The 27598-nt window shown below is 35.5% G+C and overlaps 1 protein-coding gene across 1 annotated transcript in view; it reads left to right on the top strand.

Annotated features, from left to right (window-relative positions):
- Window positions 1-27598, top strand: part of Chpf (Chondroitin polymerizing factor) — an 87214-nt gene that overhangs the window by 27663 nt on the left and 31953 nt on the right. Inside the window, exon 2 of the mRNA XM_067785280.1 lies at window positions 26473-27141. Within this exon, the coding sequence (XP_067641381.1) occupies window positions 26473-27141 (669 nt within the window). The remainder of the gene's footprint in view (window positions 1-26472; window positions 27142-27598) is intronic.

The raw sequence follows: 27598 nt of genomic DNA, 5'->3' as shown, positions 1-27598 counted from the left end.
TAGTACCCGTTTCACCCTCTATATGTAGTAGCGTGGTGTGGTGTTTCTCACAATAACGGCAGCGAGCGGAGCTCGGACAGATCTCCATACGGTGGAAGGGCGACAGACAATTCGGGCAGTACTTATGGATCAGTACCACACGCAATCTTTCTTCTGGTCCCTTGGCTAGGTATCGGGGGCAAAGCCGGATGCCGTGATTGTTGCTGCAGATGTGGCATGGTATTGGAAAAGCGTCCGAACCAATTTCGGACCTCTTGCGTGCTGCGACAAAGCGAGACATTCTGTAATGAAAAGAAGTCGTTTTAGTCGAGTACAAAATGAATTTGAAAGTAAAGGCGACGGGTGTGTGATGAGCATGGAGGCGAAGTATTTTGTAAACTTATTTCCGGTTTCGTTCGATGGTAGTTGGACCAGTTTCACTATTGGCCTGATGACTAGTCCTTTCTCGGTCCGAACTTTCACTACTCGGACGCGATTGTCCTAACCGCGATGTATATCGACGACTCGGCCAAGTCGCCATTCGTCTGGAGGCACGTTATCTTCACGGATCACGACGAGATCATCCGCTTTCATGTCAGGCTGCTGTCGCTTCCACTTAGTCCTCTTCTGTAGCTCCGTAAGGTATTCGTTCTTCCATCGTTGACAGAATGAATGATGCAATGCTTTCATCTTTTGCCATCGGTTGATCACTGATCCGGGGAAGATAACAGAGGAGCGCATATAAGAAAGTGTCCTGGAGTCAATGGTTCTAAGGTCGATGGGTCATTTGAAGCGAGACTAAGGGGTCTTGAGTTAAGACAAGCCTCAATTCTACATAAAAGTGTCGAAAACTCCTCAAACGTGTATTTGAGTCCAGATGCTACTTTTCGAAAATGGGTTTTAAAGCTCTTCACGCCAGCCTCCCATAAGCCCCCCATGTGAGGAGCTGATGCGGGTATGAAATGCCAAGAAAGCTCTTGATAGAAGTACTTCGAAAGAAGTGCAGTACGATAATCAGATAGAAAAGCCTTAAAAGATCTTGAGGCTCCAACGAAATTAGTTCCGTTGTCTGAATATATATATTTAGGACGTCCCCTATGTGAAATAAATCTGGAAAAGGCTGCTAGAAAGGTGGCAGTGCTAAGGTCATTTGTTCTAAATGTTCTAATGAATGGCCTTCGTAGCGAAACAGACGAAAAGACATACGTACCCCTTTGTAACAACACAAGCTCTACCTCTATAGTTTTTTATCCCGAAAGGTCCTGCGAAATCAACGCCGGTGTTTGTGAAGGCCCTAGAGAAAGTCGTGCGTTCTGAAGATAGGGAAGCCATGATTTGAGATTGCGTTTGCTTTTAGTATATAGTGCATACCTTGCAATTGTGGATGACTGACTTGATCATAACTTTGATCCGAGGGGTCCAATATTGTGCTCGAATAAGTCGCAACTTAACTGATGTTCTCCATGAAGTGATATTTCGTGGATAGACTTCACTAACAAGCGTGAGTAATGGCAGTTATACGGCAGAAGGATTGGGTGCCGTTCTTTGTAACTGAGGTCTTGCGATGCTCCGAGACGACCTCCGATTCTTAAAACTCCGCTTGAGTCGATAAATGGGTTTAAGGTTAGAATTTCGCTTTTAGCGCTTATCGCAATTCCAGATTTTAAATTCGAAACCTCCGCTGAAAAATGTTGTTGCTGGTAGAGGGCAATGTCCAGGGATAAACCTGCAGGGATCGATGATCGAGGTTAGTGACAACTGATTCCATCATTTCGGCCAAAAGTACTGCTCCACACAATTCCAAGCGCGGCAGAGATATCGTTTTCACTGCAGCTACTCGAGTCTTGGCTGTTAGCAGATTTATGTGGACCTCCTCGCCTTCTTCTACGCGCATATAAATGGCTGCCGCGTAGATGGAGTTCCATTTTGTAGGATGGAGAGAACTTAACAGATCGTGGTATACGAAATTAATTAGGCCACTGGCCTAAACACCGTCCATTTCTCTGTTTTCGCATGCCTCACCTAAGGGAAGGCGACTTGCTATCATCGGAACCGGACTACGATTTTAGGGCATACACCTGGATTTTCTGCACCCTTTCAGGGGAAGTCATCTGCCACAGTGATTTTAAAGAAGGTTATATATCAAATCCGACTAAGCACAATGACTAAATATTCATCGCCTTTGGCGACAAAGTGCTATCGGATGCAAGAAAAATCGCAAGAGCTTTCTGCCGACAACATATTTATGCATTCCTCGGTTGAGAAATCCGGACGGCAAGTCAAAAACGCGCTCATAGGCGTTAAGAAAGTAAAATAAGAAGAGATTTTATGCCGAGCTTCTCTTCTAATTTGCGTCGTGCTCCTTTTAATTTTTCTTACAAATTGGTGGGACGTGACCTATATGTTTAACGCCGACTCCGAACGGCATCTGACAAGTTTTTCGTGCCAGAAATACACTCGGAGTGCTTGCGAAATTACTGGCGAGGGGCGCCTCCGTTTAGAAAAACTTCTTTCTAATTGGAAAAGCATGTTTGTAAACTTAATAATTTGCGAAAAATTTAAACAACGTGACATCAGGACGAAGTAGGCGACAGCTGTTTAGATTATACCTTGTAAATCTCTTCAAAGCCTTTTCTCCCGGGAGTGGGATTTGAACCCGCAATCCTACGATGGTTGAGGTGTTACAAACAAATTTACCACGCCAATTTTTGATGTTGCTTTGGTCGGGGCGTGACCCCGGATCTTCGGTGTGGTAAGAAGAGATTGAAGAAGCCGTAAAATCAGTAAACCTGGACGGGATTGCCATGCTTAAGCAACCTTTGCACGAGTCTTCAACCTGTTTCTATCCACTTTCGTCATCTCTGGAAAATGGAAAATGGCGAGGGTGGTATCGCTTCTAGTAGACTGATATCGTCCGTTATCTGTCCTATCGCCAGTATTGAAAACCTGCGACTTGCCAACCTGGCTTTAAAAAAATACAGGTTACCACGCTAAATGCCATCAACACAAATAAATTTCGGACTGAAGCACGAACCCACACCTTAGAACAATACTCGCAGCGCTAGACGTATTAAAAGCCTTTGACATAATCAATCCCAACACGATACTGCAAGACTTAGAAGGTCTAGCTTCCGCCTAGTCTCAAAAGGTGGCCCGCAAACTATGAGAGTGCTCGGCTGATATTGGTCAAGTTCGGGAACATAACATCTAAACTAAGAAACCCACCAGAAGGAATTACCATTGCTTCCTAGGCCGATGACGGCACAATAATGGCAACAAGTCTTGGCCCTTCCTTGCTCTATAATTAACTACTATTTGACTACCCTTTCCAATTTATTCGCATCGCAAAATTTCGCACTTTCACCGACCACGTTTTCCGTGGCCTAATTTAAGAAGAAGAAGACATTTGCCACGTTATGTCGCCAATATTGAACATCCACGTCGATGGCATTTCGCTACTGACCTGCATTTGGCGAGAATGTAGCCGCAAAGGTACCTTAAATCCAGAGTCGTAACAAAATTCCCAAGTCCCTCGCTGGCAGAACTCGGGGCAAGGACAAATAAGTGCTCGCACTTAGCATTGGTCAGCCGCTTGTGTGCTATGCGTCTCTGATATGGTCGCTGAGCTTAAAAAAATACACTGGAGGAAACTGAAAGCCTGTTAAACCCAACACCCACAACTGTCACAGAATGTGTTCTTGTCGGCAGTGGGGAGGGAATACTCCACATAAAGGAAATTGAAGAAATGCTGAACAAAAAGATTCTCTTGAATACTCAGAAACATAGGAATCCTATCAGACATCTGATTGAAAACCCATCTCCCAGGAACATAAGGTGTCATCTCCACAGGCACAACGAAGCAATCTGGTACACAAAATATCAGCCGTTCGAACGGAAAGAGCATAAAATGTTCCTCAGGGCCATCGTGAATAATCGTGATAAGAGCAAACTTCCCAGGGAGACGCGCGTCACTCTGGCACAATTTCGATCTGGATACTGTAATAAGTTAAACTCTTACTTATCCATAATCAAGCGATACATACGCAATGTACTACTTGCATGTACTGTGTCTCCACATGATACCGTCTTTCCTAAGTGCAATGTATAACCAAAACCTCTAACGCCTATGTCTCTTTGGTCCGACCCTGTTGAAACTGCAAGTTTCCTTGTACTTTCGCGAGATTTGTGAGTGATCGCATTAACTGGATGGGATAAAGCACTGCTACAAGAAGAAGAAGACGAACGAAAACAGCAATTGCAGCGGGTTTCCTGCTTAAAAGATAGACTGCGAGATACCTAAAAATGTATCCCTGCCACAAACTAGCGCAAAGTCTTCATGTTTTTGATCTTTAACAAATTCCTTCCTATCGTTTGCTTCTTCTAATCTCTTCCGGGTTGCATAAGATCAGTTTGTGCATATACATATGTATACCGCTATTATTAACCCCAGTCTGCTAATATCAAACATGCAATTTTGATATCTTTGAGCTGCTTTCTAAGTGTTTGTTAAGCTTTATTGGTTTTACTAAGTTTGTGTCAATTCAAACAAAAACTGCAGCATTCCGTTGCTCATACAAACCCACACATACAGTTGCTGAAACTCATCTCGTAGCTTTTGCCATGATTCCACAAAGAAGGAAGTACACTAATAAATATATACATAAATGCACATTTTTAGATGTATGAACGTATGTTTGTAACCTTTGCGAATTATTCGTCAACGACGGCACTGCTTCTGTGAATAAGTATTCGAATTTTTCAATTGGAAACAATTCTCGCAGATTGGATTTGATTGCAGGTTGCACGGATTTTTTGATTTCGTACGTCTTTGTTTTTATTATACCTTTCATGAGCATGAAATGGGATATTAACGAGCTGAGTCGATGTAATTTTGTCCGTCTCTCTGGCCCTTTGTCTGGTTGAAAACAAACTAGTCTCTATTTCCATGTTCAAGGGGGCGTGCCGTCGCCCATGCTAATTGAATATCATGACGGAACGATACAAGGTGGCAGCATGGGACAGCTGATTATAACCTTGTTTTATTTGATTTGATACATCAACTTCCGGCGCGTACGATTTTGACATTTGTCCATCAAATTTACAAAAACAAAGCACGTGGGATTTTTATTTATGTTTGTAGGTATGTCACCATGCTGCCACCTTGTATCGTTCCGCCATGTTGAATATTTTGTATGTCTGCTTATCTCTATGCATATCTCCGTATATTTTGGAGAGAGCGCGTAGTTGCTCAGGCTGGAAATGAGAGAGGAAAGACAGGAGGGAGCACGAGAGAGACTGAAAAGTGAAAAAAGAAACGGATAGTTAAAATGAGTGGCGAGAGGAAGGGAAATAGAAGAAAAATATTAAAAGCCAACCTTATTCCAGAAACTGGTGTTTTTCAGAAAGGCTTTTTTGCTTAGAGTTTATCTATGGTCAATACTTACATTTCTCACTCCTACTCTCATTTTTTCCTCTCCTTTTTCCCACTTCCTTTCTCGCAATTTTTTCTGTCACTTCCTCCCATTCTTCTAAATCTATTTTTATATTTCTCTCTTCTCCTTTAACTGCTTCTTTTCCTCTGCATGGCTTTCTCCCACTCCCTCGTCTCTTCCCTCTAACTCTTCTTTATCACCCCCATCTGGTTCTGCCACCTCTTTTCCTTCTCAGCGTTCCTTTCGCCTTCCCGCCTCTTTCAATCTAAAATTACTATTAACAAGTAAAGGTGTCTAAGTTCGGGTGTAACCGCACATTATATACTCAGCGTGAGCTTCAATTGCACATTTCATTTCAGATAAATTACTTTTCTACATAACACGTGGCACCGCGCGTTTAAAAAAAATGTCTCCCCATTTCCTCTTACAATAAAACTTGATAAGTGAAATATCATTGATACAAAGCTCTTTTTCGCTAAGCTTATTATTATTCTTTAACTGATCTCGTCCATTTTTTCTAGAAATATTTCCTGCTATAGGGAAAATCTGTGTACCCAATTTTATTACTATCCGTTAATTTTTCTTCGAGATATGGCTGCCAAAACATAGAAAATTGCTTAGTCATAAAAGGGGCGGTGCCATGCCCAACTTTTTAAATTCGAAGTTTTTCCTATTTACTGTTATAAATCCACTTGGGAAATGAAATACCATTGATATAAAGATATTTTTGTTTTATTCGTCCACGACCCTTTTAAAAATTTTTATATAAAAGTGGGAGTGGTCCTTAACCGATTTCGTTAATTTTTCTTCAAAGCATTCCTTATAATAAAGGCAATCTCTCTGCCGAATTTTGTTATAATATGTTTAACGAATTTTGATTCATGATTAATAATATTTGTAAAATTGATCTTATCACAAGTGAGCTGTGCCACGCCCATTTAAACAAATTTTTCAAATTTTTATCAAGAGTCTCAATATCAGTCCACACGCCAAATTTCAACATTCTAGGTGTATTATTTACTATCAGGTTATTTACTGAATCATCCGATTCCGCTCATTTTCAATACCAATCTATTCTGGGTCCAGATAAGCTCGTGTACCAAATTTGGTGAAGTTATCTCAATATTTACTCAAGTTATCGTGTTAACGGACAGACGGACGGACGGACATGACTCAATAAAATTTTTGTTCGATACTGATGATTTTGATATAAGGAAGTCTATATCTATCTCGATTCCTTTATACCTGTACAACCAACTGTTATCCAATCAAAGTTAATATACTCTGTGTGCAAAGCACGCTGAGTATAAAAACATACCCCTATGAAAACCTAGGGAGGACATTTGTCAAGACTTGAATTAGGAAAGTCTGCCCGGTAGATCAGCTGTCGGTTTATATATACACGCCGGGAGTTCTGGCTCCAATGGATGGCCAGCATTGTTTTACAAGCATACAATTCTCCAAAGCGATTCTTTACTCTATGTTTTTTTTCCAGTAATGAAAGCATATATCTAGCTTTATCCTTGAGATATTTGCACATAATTCCGACATCTCCTATCTAATCAGCTAGCTTCCTTAATGCCCCTTGGATGATCTCCATGATAATGGTGGGGCGTATAACAGATACCGGTGTTATGCGATCATCTGAAAATCTAACGCTTCAACACTATTTTGCTGCCTTGACGAAGAAGCACAAAGCCTGAGCAATACGATGACAGCAAAATGGGCCCTCTTGCTGAGATAATCCAATATGTGGAAATCAGGTGACTACGCGCGTGCAATAGTATTACATGACAGGTCAAAAACTGACCTAACGTTCGATAGGAATCCTAAAGAAGGGCTTAGACCCCATTACAGACTATTATTTATTTATTTATAAGCCATTTATTTATAAATTCCAAACACAACGACCATAAGTTTTATTTACAGTGTTTGGTGTTAAAATAACATAATATTAAATGTGTTAATTGTAGGAGGAAGATATAAGATTTGAAGGGAGAAGAGAAAAGAAAAAAGAGTGAAGGATTTTCAAAAGTATTTCAACATATTAAGCTAGATGACTCAATAGTTTCCTTTTGAAGTGCATTATGTTAGAAATGCTTCTAATCTCCAAAGGCAAAACATTCCAGAGACGTACTGTTATAACAAAAAATTTACGCTCAGAAATTCGTGAGCCATATCTTGTATGCAGTAGTTGAGATGATCGCACGGACCGTGCTAGCTGAAGTCTTTCGTATAGATAGGCAGGCTCCTTAAACAACACTATTCTATGAAGGAGTGAAATGCATCTAAATTTAAGCAGATTTTCGAATGTTATATTGTATATCTTGTGAGCATATTCGGAAATATGTTCATAAGGACGTATACATAAATATAGCGGGCTATGTTATTGTAAATTACATTAAGTTTTTTTACTACACTCACTGTCACAATAGGCAAAAACTTCGCAGCCATACAGCAATGATGGTAACAAGTAAGACTTTGCCAGAAGCAATCTACAATTTTACTGGTGTCAAGTGTTGTGTGGTCCATAGTGTTCGTAACCTGCTATATACTTTGCCTATTGTAGGAAGGATATGATTATTCCAAGCTAATGTTCTGTTAAAAATGACACCAAGATTTTTTGCCGTGTCGACAAAGTTTATCGGAGCATTGTTCAGTGCTATTTTGGTGCACTGATCTATGTTAATGGTTTTTTTATAAATATCGATGTATTTAGACTTACTTGAGTATAAGACTAGCCCGTTATCACTAGCCCATTTATTTATGAGACATAGATCGGAATTTAAATTTCGTACGCAGTTATTAATGGAGGCTGAGGGCCCGCCTAAATATACTTGAACGTCATCTGCATAAACGTGCAGTTTACTATATTTAACAATTTCAGGCAGAGCATTTATATATAGAACGAATAATAAGGGTCCAAGTATAGATCCTTGGGGGACTCCCTTGGCTACACTTAGAAAGTTTGACATGGAGCTACCGACGCTTACTGCTTGATATCTCTCAAGAAGATACGTATTTACTAGCTCCAAGGCTGGAGCTGAGAATTTGAAAAGCGTTTTAAGTTTTAAGCATAGTAAATTATGGTCAACTGAGTCAAATGCATTCGAGTGGTCCAAGAGTGTGAGGAACGTTACATGGTCCTTATCCATATTTCTTCTAATATCATCTGAAACGCTTAATAGCGCTGTGATACAGCTCCTGCTTGTTCTGAATTCCGACTGATGCGGGCTTATCAGGGAGTTGTTATGGACAAAACTATTTATCTGTCGATGCATCATGCGTTCGAAAACCTTAGAAAGAAAAGGCAGAATAGCAATGGGTCGAAAGTCACCATTTGGTTTCTGAACAGGAATAATTTTAGCTTTTTTTCAGCATTTAGGATAAACTGATGTAGTTAAAATGGAGTTGAAAGCGTAAACGATATATGAAAAAATTTTTGGCAGGATGAACACCATCAAGGCCAACGGCGCTTGACTTGATTGAGAGAATGGACTCGACCACATCGCATTCATCGACGCATTGAAAGGCAAAAACGGGTAAGGTAACACTTGGACCAGAACTATAACGATTATAGTTAATATTATGCAGAGAAGGTGGGGAATTAGCAAAGGTTGCGTTTAACTCATCTACATTAACCGATTCGGAGATATGTGTTGTTTTCTTTTCCAATGCCAATTAAGGGAAGCAGGGATGAACTATTGTGGATCACCTGCAGGACAACAAGTTCAACCAACTTCCTGACTCTTGCAGTGTCCTCCACGCCTGCGTCGTAGAGAAATCAGATATAGAGGAAAGGTTCTGAAATTAAAATACGTGACAAATAGCTTCGTAGGCCCACCACCGGGTTATCTATTGGGAAATACGCGAAATATCCTATATAAGCAATGAACTTTCTATGAACCGAACGCGATGATTGGGAGGTACAAGAGTCCTTATGACCATGTGGGGATAGAAAGAAACGAGATACCTTCTCGAACTAAAAAAAACTTCAGTAACAGTACTTACGGGCACCATCACAGGTCGCTGTGCTATAGCACAGATTCCTCGACGATGGTGCATACCCACAAGCTCCATCTGCAAAAGCTGACAGGATGAGTAAGAAGAGGCGCCGATTCATAACTTTCTTTGCTGTCCAGAACTGCTGACAAGGCGCTCAGACGTCTAAGCGCACGGTTTTTCGACAGTCTGTCAGAGGTAGGGAAGGTGAACCTTGCGATCCTATTGCTATTAAAGTTTATATGGTGAAAACTTATTAAAAAGTATCTGTTTGTACGAATGTGTCTTCACCTGTGCTGAATGCCATGGACAAAATTGTTTCGCGGTGTTTTGATGAGAAGCTCCCATACATGCCCTCTCAACCTAACCTTATCTTATGCCCTATTTCGGTTAAAGGTGTTAAAATGCCCAGTTGAAAACTAGTAGCTTTTAAAGTCAGTTTATGGTATTCACGCCAGCTCGTTTTGAACTTATATAACCAGATAAGCTGATAACCAGCTTCACGTGATTACTCCAAATGATTTTTGTGGTATAAAGATGTGCGTTATATATGTAAGTTTTAAATTATCAGCAGTTCAAATAAGTTTAGAATAGCCCAGTCAGATTCATGAATGCTGCAAAGCATACGACATAGCCGAAGACAGATCTCTCCTTATTTAGTTTCCTTTTGTTTGTTCTGGTTCGAGGTAGCAACGTGCAATTGCTATGTGGCGGATAATTGATATTTGCATAAGATTTGTATTGTAGATTACAGATCACTTGTGGCGCGTGTTTGAAACACAACCGAAGGCGTTGCTGTAAATTGTGCTTACTTTTTCCTTTTTCATATATGTAAGTACTCGAATTTGTTTTGCTTGCAAATATGCGTATGTATGCGGATCGGAATCAAAGTTTTACCTGGACTAAACTTATATATATTTAAGTTATATATATGTATACACCTACGAGTAAAACATTAGCAGCAAAAATTATTTTCAAAACCTTTTCTCTTGGAAGTGGGGTTCGAACCGCACTCCTGCAATGATCGTTCTGTTTACACTTAATTGTTACTTCAACGGAATCCACCAAAGCCACAACAACAAGAACTGAATCCGTGGTGATAAGAATACCATGTTCTATCCAAATTTACATGCCATAAATATTTCTCATATTTCACATATCGCTACAATTTTCGCTGCCTGATTTATTCCGCTGCCTCTGTAAACGTATAAGCGCGTAAGCGCGCCATGGATGCCGATTGTGGGACAATTTACCTACTATTACTTTATTCATATACAAATGCTTGCTTGTTTAAAGTGCATAAGATCATGGAAACATTTTTTTTTTTTTTATATCGCACGTTGACATTAAAGTTCGATAAGCTTCACATACATCCGCTAATCAGTCCAACCAGATGAGGTAATGTGCAAATCATAAAATTGGCCTAAATCGTTTTATCAACAACAAAAGCTGATATCGCTTGCTAAATATTTACACTTTGGACTAATAAAGTAGTCGGTATATAATTAGTTAATTAAAATTTTACCGCATAAGTAATAATTGGCGGGTATAGACAAATTAGTGTGTACAGTGGTGGTCAACTAACTAGCACACTTTTAATTTTAGACAGTATCCATAACTTCTTAATTTTCAATTAAAAAAGAAAAAGCTTTCTCTTTGCGACTTCCTAAGATTTCAAGTTCATAATTAAAACACGACAGTTAAACGAATTTCAAAACTGGATATAAAATTTTCGAGATTTAGTGGCTCATTCAACTTGACTTCAACGATGTACTTTTATAGAACATTTCTTTTTTTTTTTTGTTGAATATAAAAAAAAAAATAATACCACTCCCATATGCTCTCACATATAAATTCGATTCATATGAAAGTGCAAGGAAAAGGCACTTCCATATGAAGCCAAGGCACTTCGGTAAGATATTCAAATTTACACTAACAAATTGACAGCAAACAATTTTTCAAAAATATTCTAGCACTGAGTTAAATTTTATTCAAAATTTATTCATTAGGTGAGTTAAATTTTATTCAAAATTTATTCATTAGGTTGCAGTGTACATAAAATTTTGTATATGTATTGTAAATTGCACTTCAATATAAACACTTTTGAACAGCCTTGTTCAAAACGCTATTTTCTACCTGTTGTTTTAATTATGCATCCTAGGTTATAATAACATTATTTTCATCAAAACACATACAAATATTTTAACTTTTAATTGTTTTTCAATAATTTTAACTTAATTTTTTCAAACGAAAAAATTTCGTTTCGCTGATATCAAGGCGAATTCAGTACCAGTAGCGGGATTCACTTTTTGAAATCGAGATTTTTACCGTAGTTCATTATTGGTTGCATTGTCTATTGAGTGGTTCACTCACTTGGTTTTAACAACACTTGTTAAGTATTTATTCAATTTGAGAGAAGGTGGTATCTCTGGTAGTAAAATGCTAAAATTTACGAAAAGGTCATAGAGGAGTTGAAAGGAAAACAAGTAGTCTATTGCTCGCGCCACAAATTTTGTACAGCATTCAGGAAAGTGAAGTGTTTTTGATGTTGTTTATGTTGTTAGAACAATTACTGCCCGATTATAAATATTTATTATATGCAGCACGCAGGCCCACCACTCTTTCATTGTTTGTATTTGCGTTCCGTGACAAACTCAAATGACATTTTCTTATAAAAATTTAACAAATTAAACTTTATAATAATAACAATTTGTGTTAGAATTTTACCAACTTTCTCGAGAGCTTAACCACATCAACAAAGACCAATTGCCAACTGTCAAAATCGACAACGATAGCATTTGTCTTTTTTTTATCGAGCTTTACTGTTAGTCAACGTAAGTGAATAACAGAATTGTGAAAATTATTGTTAAGCTAAGCTACTGCTGTCGAATATTGTTAAAAAAGTTAGTGAATCGCGCTGCAGGTGTTTTCATCCCATTAGCTGATTGCTTATTCTTGATATTTTCCTAACAACGCCTTGCACCTTACAACAATATGGCAGTTATGTTGTTGTTGTAGCAGTGCTTCGCCCCATCCAATAGGTGCGACCGATCACTAATTGCCATCAATATCCTATAACGGGAGTCCAAGGAAACTTGCTGTTTCAACAGGAGTGGACCATAATGAGAGGGGTGTTAGAGGCGTTGGTTTCACATTGCAATTAAAGAGATGGTTGGTGTCATGTGAGGACACATTGTAAGCAGGGCATACATTTTGTATAGGTAAGTGTATAACCAGTTACAGTTATTCGACTTCTTTGTTCTTTGGAGTTGACATTCTTTTGCTCGACGAATTGGATTGAACTCGCTTTGCCATCGTCTTGTATTGATTCGCCTTGGCTGATATTAAAAAACAATGTAAAAAAATTTCGTTTTCATTTCAAAATTTGTTTGATATCAATAATATTCAAAAACTTTTGTTGTTTACGTTATGCAGGCCTATTTAAAGTATTGAGGTTAGGTTCAAAAACTAAGTTTTGAAATGTACACTTTTTCTTAGTACAAGGTATATAAAGAAAAATTGTACATTTCAAAACTCGCACTTACTAAATCAAGGTTTTAAATTCATAGGAAAGCGGAAAGAGAAATTAATTGAAAATCAACAAAACAGTTAAAGATAAAAGAAGTTATGGATACTCTCTAAAAAATAAAAGTGTGCTATTTAGGTGGCCACCGCTGCAAGTCTGTATATATGCATGTGTGTATAATAGACTGCCTTACTCCATAGCAGGTATTGCTAATAACTCTTATTGATCAAAATTAAAAACAAAAACACTTTTCAAGGGATAATACCACCTATGTATATAAGAAGTTCACCAATACTTTCCTTATTACGAAGATTATCGATAAAATTGATTGGGGTTCAAGACTCGACACAGTTACACGTTTTCTTATTAAACCCGCTTTTAATAATTATTTTTTGAGTTTTTTATTCCGCTCCGACTTTCGATATGTAAGCATACACACAAAAAATATAAGTACGGGTTAACACTTTTCGGAGTAATATCAAAGGAGTGGTGTGGTGGTAGCGTTATTCGGCATTCACACCGAACGTGCTGGGTTTAATTAATTTTCAATAAAACATAAAATTTTACGAAAATGATCAATAATTGATTATTTTTATATTAATTTGTTTTTAATTTAGTAAAAAATTAATAATTAAAAATCAATAATTGATTATTTTTATATTAATTTGTTTTTAATTTAGTAAAAATTTAATAATTAACCCCTAATTAATTATTAATAAATACTTAATAAAAACAAACTAATATAAAAATAATCTATTAATGATCAATAATTCTAAAATTTTAATAAAAATCAATTTTATTATAAAATATTCAATGAAAATGATCAATAATTAAAAAATATAAAAATTATTTTTTTAATAAAATAAAATTATTTAATTTTAAATTATAGAAAATTAATACTTAATTATAATAAAAACTACAATTAATAATTAAAATTAAAAATTTTATTTTTTTAATTAATTAATCAATTAAACACCAACATTTAGTTTTTTCAGCACTTTTTGTGGATGAAATTCACACAATTTTAGTTTTTATATAGAATTCCACAAAGTGCGGTTTTGGCATCAAAATTGTATTGTGTGTACAGGTTTACGTCTAGAAAACTATTATATTTTTAAGTTCAATAGAGCTCGCACAGAAGTTGAAGTTAAACTACAACAGAAGAACTTTACCAGAAACAATCAGTTTCGAGCTTTTTGAGAAGATTTTCGTCGGCTACTTATCTGTAAAAACTGATACCGACAAGCTTTTATCGGCTAATTATCGATAGCCAATTATTATCGTCAAATTAACAGTTTTTTAACGGCTAATGGGCTTAACCCGGCTGTAAGGGTTAGGATGTGTCATCGATTTTATAATGAAGTTTATAGGCATCGGTTTTATAGAAAGCCGATCGATAAGAAATCGATCACGCGCCGAGAACAAATTGACAATAATCCGATAAAAAATCTATAAATTTTTGATAACAAATCGATAATTTTTCGCAAAGTTTTCGATAACAAGTCAATAATCCGCCTATAACAAACTGCTAACACACTTTGAAATTTTATCGAACATTTTTCGATAACATCGATAACTTTTTTTAAATTTTTTGGTAACATAGCATCTTTTTGATAAACTATTTTTACTTCCTTTATATTAGGTCGGTTGAATGTTTGTCCGCTTTTCATACAAATATTGCAATCGATTTTTAAGTAACTTCTCATTGAGCTACAAACCTAGAACTTTACACATAGTTTACAACACCGTGACGATGCAACAAAAGGAAAAAAATGCGTTAGGTGCCGCACGGGTCGAAATAATTAGATAAGAACTTGAAAATTTTCAAACCAGCTTTTAAGTAACTTCTCGAGAGAGTTGAAATTTCAAACTTAATTGAGAGGTCGAAGACAGCCGATGACACTATACAAAAATTTTCACTAGGGGGCGCACGGGATGAGATATTTAGAAAAATCGCACGAAGCGGAGGGAATTTTGGGATTGATTTTTATGTAAGTTCTCATTGAGCTACAACTGTAAAACTTCACAGATAGGATAAGACGCCGAGAGAATTGAAAAAAAAATAAAAAAAATTCCGTTAGGTGTCGCACGGATCGAAATATTTAGATAAGAATTTGGAAATTTGGTGCTTTGAGATCGATTTTAAAGTAACTTCTCATTGAGCTACAAACATGAAACCTCAGAGACAGGTTAAGATACCGTGACAAAGAAACAAAAGGAGAAAAAAATTCTGTTAGGTGGCGCACGGATCGAAATAATTAGATAATAATTTGGAAATTTGTAACCTGGTTTTAAGTAACTTCACGATGAGCTAGAGGCTAAAAATGTAGAGCTTAATTCAGAGGTCGATGACAGCCGAAGACACAATACAAAAAATTTCGCTAGGAGGCGCACGGACTGAGATATTTGGAAAAATCAAACGGAACGGAGGGAATTTTGGGATTGATTTTTATGTAAGTTCTCATTGAGCTACAACTGTAAAACTTCATAGATAGGATAAGACGCCGAGAAAATGTAAGAAAAGGAGAAAATAAAAATAAAATAAAAACATTTTAAGCACTTCCTTTATATAAATGGACAAAAATCAGCGAAAAATGTCTCCTTATATAAGGACATATTCTTGCTAAACTTCGATTTTTAAATTTTGACATAGAAATTGCAAAAATATTTATGAGAAGTAAAAATATAAAGGTGGAGCGCAATTGATTGGCTAATATATCCCCTTTCCTACCAACTTTCCAATACAACTAATGTGCGCTCCACTTTAAAATTTTTACTTCTCATAAATATTTTTTCAATTTCTATGTCAAAATTTAAAAATCAAAGTTTAGCTAGAATATGTGACCCGGCCTGTGAAAAGGTGGCTTATGAATCAAAAAAGAAATTGCGAGACACAGCTGTTAAAGATAAACAATGCATTTCTTCAGTTTCTTAGTAGTTTTTCCTTTTTTTTTGAGTCATAAGCCATCTTTTCATAGGCCGGGTCACATATGTCTTCATATAAGGATACATTTTTCGCTGATTGTTGTCCGTTTATATAAAGTAAGTGCTTAACTTTTTTTTAATTTTATTTTTATTTTATTTGAGATTTCGATCAGAGAATAAAAGTTATTTTTTTAGTGTTTTATTTGCATTTTTTTTTATTTTGGCTGGCTTTTATTTTTGTACTCAAATATCCTTGTATGTTATTCTTTTTTATAACAAGAGTATCGAGAAACGGTAGTTTTAATAGTTTAATAAGAGTAGCATAGATAAATATGAGAAATCGGACTTGATATATAAAATTCTATGTAATGGTGACGGGTCCCACGTATGCGACAAAGTATATGTGGGGACTACTAAATCGAAACTAAAAACGAGGATTTCCGGGCATAAAAAGAATATTAAAAATCGCAACAACCCTAATGATGGCAAAACGGCTCTAACACAGCATTGCAGAGAAACTGGACACTCTCCCAATTTAGAAAATGTAGAAATTCTACAGCAAGAGAGGAATTACAACAAACGCTACATATTAGAGATGCTGCACATCATAAATACACCCAGCGACAAACGCATGAACCATGGCGCAATGATACAAGGTGGCAGCATGGGACAGCTGATTATAAACTTTTTTTATTTGATTTGATATATCAACTTCCGGCGCAGTACGATTTTGACATTTGTCCATCGAATTTACAAAAACAAAGTTCATGCAATTATTATTTATGTTTGTAGGTATGTCACCATGCTGCCACCTTGTATCATTCCGCTATGGCATGAACTTCAAATCTGATACAATTGGTATTGCCTCTGCCTTTAGGCAGCTGATCAACAACAACAACAATAATAGATAAGAGCATCTCCCACTGTTTACCAAAGAGTTCACCTGCAGGCTGCAGCTGATATCACTTGAGCGGCGCTCACTACTCATTAGATAATTTTCTGCTTATGTTCATTTTTTGTTTATGATAACGGCTTTGTGTTATTTACATTTTATTGTTATTTGCTTTGCACTATTCGTAAACTTATATTTTTGTTACACTAGTCGACATATTGCAATCAACAATGTAAGTTCTGTACTTGTGCAAATGTGTATTTTTATGATTTTAATATGTATGTTTGTTCTTTTCGTACCTAGTCCTGATGATGACTTCAGACTGAAGTCGAAATATCGACAAATTAAATAATATAATTGTATATCAAAAATTCACGTATTGTGTTTTATTAAGAATATACAAATATTTGGCCTAGAGCTCGTTTATATTTAAAAAGTTATAAAGAAAAAATTTATTCCGAACGAAATTACAAATTCAAAAAATTATTATTATTTTCCTAGGGAAATATAAAACCTAAAAAAAATAATAATAAAAAGAAAAAAATAGTAAATAAAAATATTGAAAACCAATTTTTATAATCTTTTCTAATATGTACCAATTTCACATAGAAACTAAATGAATCACAATTTTGTTTAATAAAATTTTTAAAACAGTGCTGCTCAAAATTTTTTATATGGAAGTGCGAATCACAATATATGTACAAAATTGTATGTGCACTGAAACTTTTTTTGTATTTAAAAAATTTGTATTGTTTGAGGTCGGAAAAATTTGAATATTTGGTTTCAAGTTACAAAATATTTGCTTAAAATAGCCAATAAATTTAATTCTGAAAAGCGAAAAATTACATCAACCTCTAGCCTCAAGTTTTGTGGGAACATATTCTATATACATATATCGTCGGAATTTGGGTTTCAATCATCATACTAAAAGTGAATGTAGAGATTTCCTCGAATATTGCATAGGAAATTGAATTTTAAAACTTTTGAAATGCTTAATTAGAGGGCTCCACGTGGTTTGTTTTAAATTTGTGTTCAAATTTACATACATATATTAGCAACAGAGATTACTGAGGTGCTGAAATACCATTTGAATTTAATAAAATGTTAAACAAGTAAAAGATAGGCATGGTTACTTTACGGTTCCTCCCACTTCCAGTCAAGAAATGTCTCATAACCAAGAAAAATAATATAACGAATTGAAATATAAAGTCACAGAAACTACCCCGTAAGGAGAATCTCTAGTTCAAAAATGAGTGCATTTCTACTGCATTCTGAACCACAAATGGTTCGCCATGTATCTCTTTTACATGTTTTCAAATGGCGAATTCCTAAGGTCCCTTAAGCTAGCCCAACCTTTCCAACCCAATCAAAAAACGAGACCGTACTAAATTGCACAATATTTAATGCTAATTTAATACGGGTTAATTAAATTTATTACACTTGTTTTTTTTACAAATATCGAGGGTTTAAGCTAAGTTAGCCCAACCCATATGACCAATCAAAAACTGAAAACGTATTTAATTGCAGCATATTTAATGTTAATTTAATACGGGTTAATTAAATTTATTACACTTGTTTTTTTTTTTTTAATATCGAGGGTTGGGCTAGCTTAAACTTATAATCGTATGATGTTAGAATAGGCTCCTCTTGTTTTGGTACAGTTTTGCTTACATTCTTTGGTCATATGCCCCATATATTTCAGCTCCGCGGTCAATTATCTATTTTAATTTTATTTATGAATCAATTTTGATCACACTTTTTTTCAGTGCTATAATGTTTTTGAATAATTTTTAGTTGTCAAATTGTTAGTGTAAATTTTGTATCATATTGTGGATAAAACAAGTGTGATATCTATCCGTCAACTGCCTGGCAGGGTGTTCAATATGGCGGCGCATAGGGTCAGCTATCTTCAGCGGTTGATAGAAAGAGATACAGAATGAGAAAGCGATAGTCAGGTGATCTATTCTATTTGTAATTTTGACGTCTATGCAGAAGTTATCACACTTGTTTTATCCACAATGTACACAAGTGCCTGAGCTTCATACGGGAGTGCTTTTTCTTGGCACTTTCATAAGAAATTCAAGTATTTTCATATGATTCGAAATTATATGTGAGGGCATATGGGAGTGCTATGAAATTTTTTTTTATATTCAAAGTGTGAATTTGAATCTGTGCCTATGATTCAGGGTAAAACAAAAATGCTACAAGTGTATAGGGGTTGAGCAGCTGTCTGAATAAAATAATTAAGTTTTCCTTTTCACACAAGGCCACTTGCTTCATTAAGCGAACATCTGTCAGCAGCACCAAAAAAATATAATGCATTTTACAAAAAATAGTTAAAACGGATATCATCCGTTTTCCCCTTAACTATAAAGACAGTCAAAATTAAATTCATGCGCAACTACTCAAAGGTTTAAAAACAAGCCATGTTATCTTTTGCTGCAAATGCAGCGAAAATAACATTTTGCATTTTTTGGCGTTTTTTAATTTTTCGTTATTGTTTCAATCAATTTATTTTTGATTGCCATTTGTTACATTGATAATAATTTCCAACCCATCAAGTAGAACGTACTTGATTTTTCACTCCATTAGGCATTCAATAAAGCAATAATGACATAATTAAGAATTTGTATTTTGTATAAAAGATTGAGTTCAATAAGAGCTTTAATGTAGAAAACTCGATTAATTATTTCATTAACCCTCTGTGTGAAATTATTATAACCCTCTCATATACATGTCTACAAAATATCAATGAAGATTCCCTATTTTTTGTACATAAAAGTCGGTTATCTCGATGATTTGATGAAATTTTTATTTATAAATGCTTTTCAAGATAGCGTTTGGTAATCTTTTAAAAGTAGTAGACCCCCAGCGTGGTATTAGTAACTCTTATGTCACGACGCTTTTGTTAAGGGCCATTTAATGGTGACTTATCCAAAACAGCTGATCGAACCAACCTTAAGGAAATCAATAGTACCATACCATAACGCTAAAGCCATAACCATACCATAGCCAACCAATTGATTTTTGGTTTTTCGCCTTTTCCATAACCTAAAAATATTTGAGTTGGTGAATTTATTAACTTTTTGTATATTTTATTTATTGTTTTTATACGTTTTGACTAAGAGACTTATTGTTTGTGGAATATGTTTGTAAGTTTTTGCGTTTTCCTCATATTTATGAAAATGTCAGCTGTTTAAGGTTATGGCACCATTAATCGATCACAATGAAGATGATTATGGATATGGGTATGGTTACGACTATGGCGTTAGGGTTAAGGAAGTTTAACTGACCCTTTACGTCTCATGTGTGTCAAACTGAGGTATTTTAAGAAAACAAATATGGTGTCATTTGGTTTGGTACTTAACAACTGGATGTTTAAGTACTTAAGTGCCCTTTTAGGTACTTTTGTTTATATATTATCTTATGTTAATAGTTACTTCCCTTGTACTCACTTGGATGGATTAGAATTTAAGTTTGGTACTTACATATGTAAAACAAATGGCGCACCTTTTAGTGTCATAGATTTCAATATTGATTGATAAGTGACATAAGCCGCTTTTATCGATACTGCCATACACACATTCTCGCATACATACATACGTGTATGCTAGATGGGAACATTTTCGTTGACCGCATATGTTTTCTTCAATATTCATAATTGGTTACTGAAGTGAAGTATTTCAGCAGAAGCCCCCAAGCTATTAAAACTCACTTAAATCAGGATTGAAAGACAACACTTGAAATTGTTTGAACTCAGAGGAAATTTGCTAAAACTCAACAAGTAGTTTTTGTGAAAAAAAAATATTGGAAGTGCATACTTATCTATGTTTTTATGTACTTATTATATACATGTCTGAAATCATTTCAATACTTGATTATACACTTCTGAAATCCAATATAAATAATTCAAACTAAAATAGTTTGGGTGAGTTGTACCTCAAACGTTATTGGCCTCTTCATATAGACATTAATATATGTATGTACATTAGACTGGGTCGACTTATTAAACGATATCGCGCCATCAATTTTTAGATAGGATATGGGCTCAGGAAAAAAAGTTTCACTATGCATACCCAAAATAATAAATGTCGAGCCTGCGAAATTCAATTTTTTTTTTACTTTTTTTTCGACTTTGATTTTTAAGGTTTTTTTCTTGACCTACTAAAATAAAGCCTTAATAGAGTTACTCCTACCCAAGAAAATTGTCAACATTTATAGTGCATGCAAAGAACATAAATGGCTACCTCTGGCTATCAGCTAATTTTCACAAACGCGCTGTCAATGATAATAAAAATTCATTAGCAATTATTTCCTTCATTTCAATTTTCTTCGCTAAAAATTTGTGAAGTTACGAAAATAAATTGTCACGATTAGCTGGTTTAGCAGATTTGCACTGCCACACCGCCATTTTATGCAGGGTAAAAGTGTAACGCTTTTGCGTTGCGAGCAGGCAACAATTTTCACAAAAGAACGAAATACACCGAAAAGGCGTTACCTGCTTTTTAGAATAGAACAAACTATATTTACAACCCTTGCACGGCGTACAAAAAGCGTAACACTTTTTCCAGAAAAGAAAACGCGATAAAACTATTATTTAGCTGGTGCTGCTGTTATTAACCCATTAGCAGTTTATGTCTTATTTACTACACCTACCTAACTCGACCTTGAATTGTGATATGCAAACATATTCAATATTTGTATGTAAGTCTATAGGTATAACCAAAATCTTGAATACATCTTTTATAACTAAATACTGGTTATGCATACATGCATATACACTAGGGTGATCCTTATAAATCGAATTACGGGTTTTTCCAGTCTTAGCCCTTTAAATGGTAATGCTAAGAACAAATATATCACACATAAATTTTGATCCCAAATTGAGATTTTTAGGGGTGTCGCACATGGGCCAAAGTTAAGATTTCTCTATGGATACAAACAATTAAAAATATTTTTTTTTTGTTCTCGGAATAAAATCAAAAATATTACACCTATTAGGCGATATCTTATATAAATTTTGGTCCTAATTGGAACCTGATTGGAATTTCATATTTTAATATTTTGAGTCTTCATAGCTCGGATTACTTGAACTCCTATGCAGCACGCTCAAACCGGATCTAATCGGATCCAAAGTTTAAGTGTGATTATTTTGACTTTTGTATTAGCATTTGAAGAAGTAAGACTGGAAAATCGTTTATTTGATTAATAAGCACCTCCCCAATACACACGCACACAATTTCTTATTCACATAAAATTCTTGTGGAAACTGGTTCAGCCTTGAAGAAGTTTGTGATCAGAAGCACATATTTTACTTTTTTTGATTTAGTTAGTGTTGTGCAAATTTCTTTATCGTATCTTTGTTTATATGTAAATAAAATTACTCACACTGATTTTGTGAAATTTTTTCAAGAGCTTGCATTTGTAATTGAAAGGTAAACTGGAACATTAGCCGAACTTATGAATATGGATGCAGAGATTAGTCAATACTGGCAAAGTCGGCAGATGCTATGCCGAAGAAATGTGGAACCATATATTCCGCGTTGGGGAGGGTATTTGCGCATCTTTAATACGACTTTTGTAATGGGATATTCCATCGTCCACTTTCGGAAAAAAAAAAGATTCCCAAATACTAATTTAAACAAAATCAACCGATGTACCAAATTTAGGTGAAATGACTGAAGAAATGAGATTTTTTTGATTCGACTGGTCCCTAGTCCACTTCCCGAAATCGCGTAATAAAGGAATGCTTTATAACCTTCAGTGGGAACAAATACGTGGCAAACTTATTCTCGTTCTTTCGTGTTATCGATTCCAAAATATATATAGACAGACAGTGCAACGACTTTTTTTTTATAAATAAAGAAGAGGAAATATGTTTTAGTCTCTTTTTACAGTTTTGACCCATTTTAAAGAGAATTTCGGTTCGAAAAAAAATTAGATGTGGCAACCCTGATGCAACCAGTCGATGATAATACAGAGTTCCAATGTACAGTGATCCAGATCCCGATAGAAATTAAACATGCATATGCAACAGCAATCTGATCCATATTAAATTTCTTTCGGGATCAGGATCACTGTTCATTGGAACGCGAGGAAAGGTAATAAATAAATTTTTCAGTAGAATGTTTCAAGAAGCAAGAAATGTAATGTTTACAGATAACAGTTTATTTTTAAATGACCGCCCTAAAACTTTTGCGAAAGTTTATAAACTTATCAAGAACCATAGCCCGAGAAGCGATAGGGAGAAGCATACATCTATATTGGGTCCCAGGGCATTTGGAAAGGGCGCATCCCTTGAAGCTTGCTCCGTAGATGTCCCAATTAGATTGGGCGAGATTAAGCGAAGGCGAGAGGTGCACATGATCGACCAAGCGGGAAAGGCGTGGGTTCAAGCGCGGGGCTGTAAAGTGTCGAAGATTATGTGTAGGTCTTACAATCTTAGACTAACACAGTTGCTTCTATCATTAAAAAGAGATGACTGTAGACTCATGACGGGTATTCTGACTGGACACTGCCTTCTGGCGTCACATGCCTTTAAATTAGGCTGGGTCAGTGATAGCAGATGTAGGAAGTGCGGGTTGGAGGAGGAAACGATCGAGCACGTTCTGTGCTCGTGCCCTGCACTTGCCAGGCTAAGGCTCCAGCTATTAGGAGTGATACAGCTGTTAGATCTAGAAGCAGCAAGTGGCTTAAGTCCTAGGAAGCTTCTAGTATTTGCCAAGAGGACGGAGTTATTTTATAACATAGGTCCTGGGTTTTGATAGGGTTTTTCAGTTTGGTCGTTAAAACAAACTTCTGGTAACACTACGGACTCAATCAGTATATGTGACGTCCTCATGGACCGGCCAGTTCAACCTACCTACCTATCAAGAACCATAAATTATCAATTCTTAACGGATTGTCACCATTTGTTAAGTTTGATCTATGTTGCTGGAAGTTAAATTATTTCTGTGCATTAAGAAGGTGAAAGGTAATTTTCCAACAAAACCAAAATTTATGCGTACTAGGCATAAATACCCAAAGCGATGTAGAAAAATTCGTAATATTAAATTAACACTTACATATATTAATTAAAGGGTAAATCTATCATAAATTTCCTTAAATTAGAGACTCTATTACTTCTAACAAGCTTTATTTACTCTTGCAACAAAACGCGTGAGTGGAACTCACCCTATTTCGGCAGGCATTTCGAAAACGCTATATCTCAGAATTAGTTCGAGGAGACCCCTATCTCGGAATATTTTTCTATCTCAGGTTTTGTTTTAAAATGCCCTATCCCAGAATTAGGTTGAAGAACGCCCTACCTTATCCCAAAATGTATTATATATAGGATAAGGCGTCCCTCAACCGTATCCCGAGATAGGAGACTCAACCGTATCCCGATTTCAGACTTAAATTAGATAATATAAATGAAGAAAAAAAAGGAAAGAAAAAGGAGAATAAAGAAATTCCATTTTGTTTTATTTAAACCCCTTTGTCATAACTTTAAACCCTCTTGTAAACGAATTCAAATTGTATATCACAACCCTTGCACAGGGGTTGCCAGCGCAATTTATAGCTTTTCCAATCCAATTTTTAATCTCATCTACCTATGGCGAAACCTGTTTATTAAGCAGGTGAAGCTCTGGCGACCCAAGTTCCTCATAGAGGGAGGGTTTGAATGACCTAGAAGGATCAACTGTTGCTGAATGGTTGGGCTAGTACTTTAATTGTGCTATTTTCCGGAACGTGCTGTATCAATATCTGGCAAAGGATTACAAATGTCGATAAAATTCCCAAAACTTTTGGGGTTAATCCGTATCGCGTAAAGATGAAAAAGAAGGACAGTAAATAAAAATAAAGGCGAAGATGAAGGGAAAAGAAAAGTTAATGCAATAAAGATGAAAGAGAAAAACAAGTAAGGAAGTCTAAGTTCGGGTGAAACCGAACATTACATACCCAGCTGCACACTTGAAATGCTGTTTTTGTTTGTTTTGTGTGCTTAATAGTGTTACAAGGCTGCGCAATAATATATATACATATGGGTCTATTCTGAACTGATTGTTCTTCGAGTTATGGCTCCCGAAACATAGAAAATTGCTTAGTCATAAAAGGGGCGGTGCCACGCCCATTTTTTTAAATTTGAAGTTTTTCCTTTTTTTGTTATAAATCCACTTGGGAAATGAAATACCATTGATACATACTCTTTCCTGCAAAGATATAACTTATTTTATTCGTCCACGACCCTTTTAAAAATCTTTTATATAAAAGTGGGCGTGGCCCTTAACCGATTTCGTAAATTTTTCTTCAAATAATTCCTTATAGTAAAGGCAACCTCTCTGCCGAATTTTGTTACGTTGGGTTAAAGATTTTTGGTTAAAAATATTTGTAAAATTGATTTTATCACAAGTGGGCGCTGCCACGCCTATTTAAAATTTTTTTTTTTATTTTTATGAAGAGTCTCAATATCAGTCCACACGTCAAATTTCAACATAAATAATCAGGTTTTTTGTGTTTTCCAAAATGTTATATATATATGAAAAGTGGGCGTGGTTATTATCCCATTTCGCTCATTTTCAATACCAATATATTCTGGGTCCAGATAAGCTCGTGCACCAAATTTGGTGAAGATATCTCAATATTTACTCAAGTTATCGTGTTAAATAAGCTATATCTTCGCAAAAAAGAGCTTTATATCAATGGTATTTCATTTCCCAAGTGGATTTATAACAATAAATAGGAAAAACTTCAAATATAAAACAATGGGCGTGGCACCGCCCTTTTATGACTAAGCAATTTTCTATGTTTCGGGAGCCATAACTCGAAGAACAATTAGTTCAGAATAGAACCATATGCATGTATATGTATTATTGCGCAGCCTTGTAATACTGTTTTCACACAGAAACTTAATGATCTCATTTCACCTTCTAATGAAATCGTAAATTTTTTGCTTTCACACAGAAGTAACTGCTCGATTAGTATGAAGGATGAAATGTCAAGCGAATAAAATTACAACGCTTACTTTGACAAATGACTTTTTTAAGCACTGAGCACACCAAAAACTAAGAAACTGAACGCTCCCAACAGAGTTGCATTGTGCTTTTGACTTCATCAGGCATTCGATTAGTCACTAATGAAATAATTATAGATTCGAATTTTGTAGGGAAGATTGAGCTCAATAAGCGTCTTAATGTAGAAAACTGCCTTTATTATTCAATAAGCCGTATAATAATAAGTATAACACTATTAAGCACACAAAACAAACAAAAACAGCATTTCAAGTGTGCAGCTGGGTATGTAATGTTCGGTTTCACCTGAACTTAGACTTCCTTACTTGTTTTGCAATAACTTTTATATAACTAAATATATTATGAAATACGGCATACTTACTAACTAATGACATAATTTTTGGAAAACGAATGCATTTATCCCAGCTCTGGTGCTATATGTTTTGTCAAACTGATGAGCTCAGTGGGTAGAGCACACGACTCTGATCCAGAGCACTTCGACCCGAAACCTGCCGACGAGAACGTATGATATAGCTTTTTTTATATACAAGTGTATACTTCTCTGGTTTTAAATTGGAACCAAGTTCTAGGTTAGTCATATGTATAGTGGAAACTAGTTTCAGATTTAGAATTTAGGGATCAATGAAGAACTAGTAATATTTCAATAAATTGAAATGATTTATATAATACAATATTTTATATCGATTTTTCACTTTTTCTCTTTAGGCAAAAAATGTCAATCGTCCACGTTATTACTCGTCTGAATTGGGTATACGCGAGAAGATCTTTATTGGCGTCATGACATCACAAGACAACATAAATACATTAGCAACAGCGATAAATCGCACAACAGCGCATTTAGTTAATAAAATTAAGTTTTTCATTAATGCAGATAATGTGAAAACGAACTATAAATTAAAAAATATTGTCGGTTTCACAGATACACGTGAAAGTTTACGTCCATTCCATATAATCAAATATATTGCAGATAATTATATTGATGATTATGATTATTTTTTAATCATGGCCGATACGGTTTATGTCGACGCACGTAAATTAAAAATGATGCTCTATCATATTAGCATTACATTCGATTTATATATGGGTGCGTGTTTAGAACAAAATCTCGATAAATTTGGAAGTAGTAATGATGCTTATGCAGCGTCTGGACGTGCCGCAAATTCGAATAGTATGATGGATGATCTTGGCAGTCAAAGTGATCGTAATTATTGTGATTTAAATGGTGGCATTTTGATGAGCAGCAGCGTAATACGTAAAATGCGTAATAATTTGGATTGGTGTGTACGTAATGGCGTAACAAATGTGCATAGCGTGAATATTGGGCGATGTGTAAAATATTCCAGTAATTTGTCGGGGTGTCAGGCGAGTTTTCAGGTGAGTGCGTGCGAATATAAATATTTACGTTTTTTGTTAAGAATTCAAATGAATATTTATGCAATATTATAAGCCGATTAATGTAATAAATATAAATATTGTTGCATTAGGGTAGTGTCTTAGCAAGTGTCTTTTGGAGTCGGAAATAGAAAGAGACGCCTTAGTCTCCGCGGAAATATATCACATCAAAATATTATTATTATTTGCAAATGTACATAGGTACATACCCATTTGTGTTTTGTTCGTGATAATCCATATAATTCAGAGAAAAGCGCTAATCTATAAAAACGACCGAAATTCAAGCGAATTTACCATATGAATAACCTGTGATAATGATGACATCAAAATTTTGGGCGCATGTTCTTTATTTTATGTACATACCAGAGTTGGGGGTAATGCATTCATGCACCAAATCATTCACAGTTTAATGGTAATGCAAAATATATAAGCCTAAACT

The sequence above is a fragment of the Eurosta solidaginis genome, chromosome 4 (genome assembly GCF_040869045.1).
Source record: "Eurosta solidaginis isolate ZX-2024a chromosome 4, ASM4086904v1, whole genome shotgun sequence".
Taxonomy (NCBI): Eukaryota; Metazoa; Arthropoda; class Insecta; order Diptera; family Tephritidae; genus Eurosta; species Eurosta solidaginis.
This window is presented reverse-complemented; position numbering and strand designations above follow the sequence as displayed.